The sequence below is a fragment of the Myotis brandtii genome, unplaced genomic scaffold, assembly GCF_000412655.1.
Source record: "Myotis brandtii unplaced genomic scaffold, ASM41265v1 scaffold499, whole genome shotgun sequence".
Classification (NCBI taxonomy): domain Eukaryota; kingdom Metazoa; phylum Chordata; class Mammalia; order Chiroptera; family Vespertilionidae; genus Myotis; species Myotis brandtii.
The window spans coordinates 1,994,999-2,000,998 of NW_005369027.1; the positions used below are offsets into that span (position 1 = coordinate 1,994,999).

The following is a 6,000-nucleotide window of genomic DNA, read 5'->3' on the forward strand; positions in this document are numbered from 1 at the left end:
CCTCCTAAGCCTTAGGAGTACCCTAATTAAGTTAATAACAATGTACCTACCTATATAGTTTAAGTTTAAAAAATTTGGCTTTCGAAAGAAATTTCAGTCGTTGTACTGTTGATATTTGGCTCTGTTGACTAATGAGTTTGCCGACCACTGACCTAACCTATTAAACCACCATAGCCAAAGTGTACTACTAAGACAAATACCAAAACATCAACCAATGTATTTTTCTGGTGGGAGGAATTATAAGTGACTTTCCCTTTCTTTCTTTTTTTGTTAATTCTCACCAGAGATTTTTAGAAAGCGTGGAAGGGACCGGGAGAGACAAAGAGAAACATTGATTTGAGAGAGTCACATTGATTGGTTGCCCCCGCACGTCAGACCCAGACTGGGGTCAGGGATCCAGCCTGGAACCAAGGTACATGCCCTTAACAGGAATTGAACCCAAGACCCTTCAGTCCTCGGGCCCACGCTCTATATACTGAGCCAAACCGGCCAGTGCGACTTTCCCTTTCTTCTATTCAGAATGACATGAATTATTTTACAAGTATGAGAGAAAAAAACCCCACTATAGTTCTATTTAAAAAATTAACCAATATGAAAAAGTACAACATATTCTCAAATATTTCATATATTCCATTTTATAATTTATCCAAATAGAAAAACTCAATAAAGGCATAGCTCACAAATTCTTGAAAGCAAAAGATATTATTGAAACATAAAAATTTAACTTACAGTAGAGATTTTTGGCAAGAACGTTCTCTCTATTTAAAAAGGAAGTGTTTTTCAAGTAACCCTTTTATTAACCAAAGCTAGATAAAGTCCACCAAACCATCCATCAGGAACTTAAAAAACTTACAGAGGAACTCTTTGTACTACTTTTGGTAAATTCTATGTTGAGTCTAAATTATTTCAAAATAAAAGTTTTTAACAGAGTAATATTAGGTCCACCTTATAATACATGATTAAGAGAGAAGTTGATATTCTCCAACTGAAGAAAAAAAGTGGATAAACTAAACTACAAATAAGTAGCAATTAACACTATTAGAAAAAAACCTACAGAGGTATTTTTCCTTCTTTAGCTCTTGTTGCTCAGCTGTCATTTTGGTTTTCTACACACATGTAGATTAATTGTATAATTAAAACAATACGCTGGGAGGAAGAAACTTCTTTTTTTCATCCTCACCTGAATATACTATTTTTTTTAGAGAGAGAGAGAGAGAGAAACATCAATGGAATTAATCAGTTGCCTCTTGTACAAGCCCAACCAGGGACTGAACCCACAACCTAGGTATGTGCCCTGACATGGAATTGAACCCGTAACCTTTCTGTGTACGGGACAACGCTCCAATCAGCTGAACCATCCAGCCAGAGCAAGGAGTAAACGTTTAACAAGTAAAAACTCAGGTTCTGCCTTGGCTGGTGTTGCTCAGTGGTTATAGTGTCGACCGAAGAACCAAAGGGTCGAGGGTTCGATTCCTGGTCAAGGGCACATACCTGGATTGCAAGTTCACTTCCCGCCCCAGTTGGGGAACATGTGGGAGGCAACTGGTCGATGTGTATCTCTCACATGGATGTTTCTCTCTCTCTCTCTCTCTCTCTCTCTCTCTCTCTCCCCCACCCCTCCAACCTCCCTTCCACTCTCTCTGAAAAGCAATAGAAAAAAATATCCTCAGGTGAGGATTAACAAAAACAAAAAACAACTAAGGTTCTTCAACAAATAAACGGCATGGAAACAAAGGGGGCAAGTAGAAGGCAGAAATAATACAGATAAAAAGAAAGTTAACAGACGTATCAACATAATACAAACAATTTGTTTGGATACTGATTCTAACAAACCAACTGAATAAAAAGATACTTTTGATGAAAGACATTAGAGATAAATTGAGCATTAGATTAATGTGAGAAATTTCTGTGTCTCAATTGGTTGAAGCATCATCCCATACACCAGAAGGTGGCAAGTTCGATTCCGGGTCAGGGCACATGCCCAGGCTGCAGGTTTGATCCCATCCCAGTCAAGGCATGTGCAGGAAGGAAGCAACTGACAGATATTTCTCTCTCACATCAATGTTTCTTTCTCTCTCTCTTCCTTCCTCTCAATAAAATAAATATTGCATTTATGTATATTTTTTAAATGTCAGCTTTTAGCCCTGGCCAGGTGGCTCAGCTGGTTGGAGCATCATCCTGTACACCAAATCGTTGCAGATTCAATTCCCAATTAGGGCACATATCCAGGTTACAGGTAACAGCTGATGGATGTTTCTCTCTCTCTCTCTCTTCCTATCCCTCTCCCTTTCTAAAATCAATAAAAACATATCCTCAGGTGAGGATTAAAAAAAAGGAAAAAAAAAGTCAGCTTTAATTTACTTGCAAAATAATATAATGTTTGGGAAAGCAGAATGGATACATGGAGGTTTATTATAATCATCTCCATGTATACTTGAAATTTTCCATAATAACTTTTTTAAAGGAGACTATCACATTTATTTTTAGTTTCTTGGAATGTCTAGATGTATTAAATTTAAATTTTTGTCAATTTCTTACCATTAGAATTATTTTATTAGGGTTGAAGAAGATTCACAGGATTCAGGCACATGGCCTTGAGTCCCAGCACTGCCACTTACTAGCTACATGACTTGAGCAAGTCACTTAAAGCCTCTGAGCCTGATTTTCTCATCTATAAAATGCAGCTGATTAATACCATCTCTTCACAGAATTATTGGAAGGATTAAGTAAAATAAAAGTGTAAAAGTGCTCTGCAAACTCTAAAATCCTGCAGAAACTTCAGCTCTTATATTACTCACCCTGAAAGTTTCACTCAGGACAGCTCTTCTCAGACATCGAATACTACTGGCTACGCTTGTGCCAGAAATCAGCATGTCTGGGTACAGGATCAAATATCCAAAATCTTCATCTATTATCCAAGTGTCAGACGTGCAGTCTCCCTCCAGGTGAATGATGTCCCCTGGCTCCACTGGTACAGAGCACCTACAAATAAGGCAAAGTATCAACACCGTTTAGGTTCCGACATTTAAGCTTATTAAGGAGGCTTCAAAATAAACAAATATGTTGTCTAAAGAAATAAGTATTTCTAAATGTATGGATCTTTTTAAAAAATTCAATACCAGGATGCAGTCTTCTGAATCAACTCTTAGTCACACCTTTGAAACACACCTTTTCCACCTTTGAAACACACCTGAGAATACGCATGGGTTTTCCTTTAATCCCAGAAAGGAAAGCTGCATTAACAACAGCCAAAGCTATCAAATCTTTAATGGTGTAACATAGAGCTCCAATTATGGATGATGTTGTTTTAATAATTATCTCCTTTTTTATTATTATTATCTCATTCTTAAGATTTACATCGTATCTACATCTTCTATGATTCTTAGGGCATGGAGCCAAATCCAATGTAGCAAGAATAAAATCATATTTATCTAGTTCATACCATCCAACTTGCAGCCTCAACAGAAAATCTAGGCAAAATTAGACCTGACTTCTCCGCATCTCCCCGTCACCCCTCGCATACCACACTTTACTTGGGTAGAGAAATATAAGGTCAAAGAATGTTCTTCTGCTGTAATTCATCTTGCTCTTTGTGAGAATATGAGTTTTAAGCTGTGATCTTAAAACAGAAAGGACTGGGGAAAAGGATGTAATCATTTACTAAGCCCCTTTGTCATTTCAAATGACAATAAAAATCAACTTTTGGAATAAGGGACTTGACATGCTGCTGGGGTAACAGGCACAAGTTTTATGTGGAATTAGTTCCGGTTGAAAACTACCCCCTCTATTAATAATTAAATCAGAGTGACATCCACACAAGCCCATGTGATGGGTTTTAAGATGGAACCTTAAGAATCCGCCAGATCAGAGCTCAAAGTCACACAGAAATTACCAGTCATTCCTAAGTATGCACAATTCTTTACAGTCTAGCGACTGGGAAGCAGTGATGATTAGATGCTTTTCGTGGTTTCCTTCTTCATTCTGCACAACATTGACTGCTAATACCAGGTACCGGTTATCCACTCCTCGGATCAGGACTGTTTTAGAAGAGGAAGCTTCCGCCTTCTGAAATCTAAAGAATACACACAGTGTAGCACAATCATGAAATAAGAAGCCAGCAATCTCCTTTATCTACAGTCCAATCTTCTAGTTTTTAGGTTTGTCTCCTCTGGAAAGCTTAGCACAATGACCATTAGCTAAAATGGTTAAAAATTAAGAGAGCAAAGACATAGCAGAATTCCTATTATAAGAACTTCCCAGAAGCAGTGTCATTTAAAACATACTTATGACATGGATATTTCCAAATATAAGATCCATGATTATAAGGATTAAAGAAAAATTGACGGGGAAAGATCAATGGGGGGAAAAAGGAAGACATATGTACTACTATGTATTTATAATACTTTAAACAATAAAATAAAATGTAAAAAGAGAGAAACTGAGAAAAAATTAAACAACACATCCCACCACTTGTGCAAACCGTCTCAAAGTACAAATAAAAGGGACCATTTTGGACACTATCCTTTTTGTAAATCAAAGAGATGCTTGGCCCAACTGTGGCTCAGCTGGTTCAGACTCATCAAAAGGTTGCCAGTTCCATTCCTGGTCAGGGCACATACCAGGTTTCGGGTCCAAAACCCTATGAAGGTGTGTATGGAAGGCAACTGATGTTTCTCACATCAATGTTTCTCTCTCCCTTTCTCGCTCTAAAAATCAATAAAAACGTTTTTTAAATATATATATATATATTTATTTCAGAGAGAGAGGGAGAGAGAGAAACATCAATGATGAGAATCATTGATCGGCTGCCTCCTGCAGGCCACCTACTGGGGATGCAGCCTGCAACCTGGGCATGTGCCCTTGGCCGGAATCAAACCTGGGACTCTTCAGTCCACAGGCGGAAGCTCTGTGCACTGAGCCAAACCGGCTAGGGCAATAAAAACTTTGTTTGTTATAGAACTGTGAGCCACATAATTATATTAATCTTTAAATTAGGACAAACATAGAAATCATCTAGTCCAATCTACTATTTAATGCTGGAAAACCTTCTATGAAATCTCTTTGGGAATCAACCAGCCCCTGCATTGTACAGAAAGCAAACTTAATACAGTAGCTCGTTCCTTCATAGAGTAACTTGGAAATTTCTTCTATAACGGGCAAGTCAATATCACAATACTTTTACCCACTGATCCCAGCCGCCTGAAAACTACGCCAAATAATCTCTCCTCTAGAAAATGTTAAATTCCTCTTAAGTCTTTCCTGTTTGATGGCAGTAAGACTTCAACAGAGTCCAAAGTCATCATCTCTCCAATTATAACACCAAATGCTTTCACATTACCCTAAAATTATCTTTGTCACCACCCTAGGTTCTGTTGTTTTGGAACCTCCCCATTCACCTCACCCACAATTTCCCAAGGCAGCTGGGACGCCTTAAGGATCTCCCCAACCCCAAACGCAAAGATCCGTTACCAATAAGCAGCATCAGTGTTGCTGCTGTTGAAAATAACCACCCCATGACTGTGGGTCTCCCCCCGCTCCCCGACCATATAAACCGAGATGAGGGTGCAGAGCTCTCCAACTAAACATGGAGAAAACACCTCGCAATTTCCTTTAATGAAGACATTTAAGCGGCTAGGACTCTCCAACTTCGGGACAGTGAAATCGAGGGAAATGAGCCGCTAGACGAGGGAAGTCTCCAGGCTCTGGTCCGTGTGGCCCAAAGAGGACCCCGGGAAGCAGACCCCCCACCCCACGCCCGCCCTGGAAACGCGTGCGGCGCGGGACCGCCTCTCCCGCTCCTTTCGTTCAAATCTCCCGCTTGGCTCCCGGACCCTCCCCCCGCTCCGCTCACAGCTCTGCCGGCGGCTCAGCCTCCTCCCCGAAAGTCTCCTCCATCAGCAGCTCCAAGTCACCCAGCTGCTCCATCCCGGGCACGGAGATCGCAAACGGTCGCCTGGAAAAATCGGGGGAACCCGCAGCCACTGAAGAGAAAGCAGAGCC

General features: G+C 40.0%; 1 protein-coding gene across 3 annotated transcripts in view; it reads right to left on the bottom strand.

The window, feature by feature from the left end:
• The window catches only part of DNA2 (DNA replication helicase/nuclease 2), a 48,044-nt gene extending 42,090 nt beyond the window's left edge, over window positions 1–5,954 (bottom strand). For 2 of the 3 annotated variants that reach the window (XR_001364143.1, XM_005876802.2), the window contains exons 1-3: window positions 5,852–5,954; window positions 3,893–4,072; window positions 2,799–2,982 (exon numbers count right to left, since the gene is read on the bottom strand). Coding sequence is in view for 2 of the 3 variants with exons in the window: in XM_005876802.2 (XP_005876864.1) it covers window positions 2,799–2,982; window positions 3,893–4,072; window positions 5,852–5,925 (438 nt within the window). In the remaining variant the exon portion in view is untranslated. The remainder of the gene's footprint in view (window positions 1–2,798; window positions 2,983–3,892; window positions 4,073–5,851) is intronic. The other variant, XM_014548180.1, reaches the window with a different exon arrangement.
• Between the last annotated feature and the right edge of the window lie 46 nt (window positions 5,955–6,000).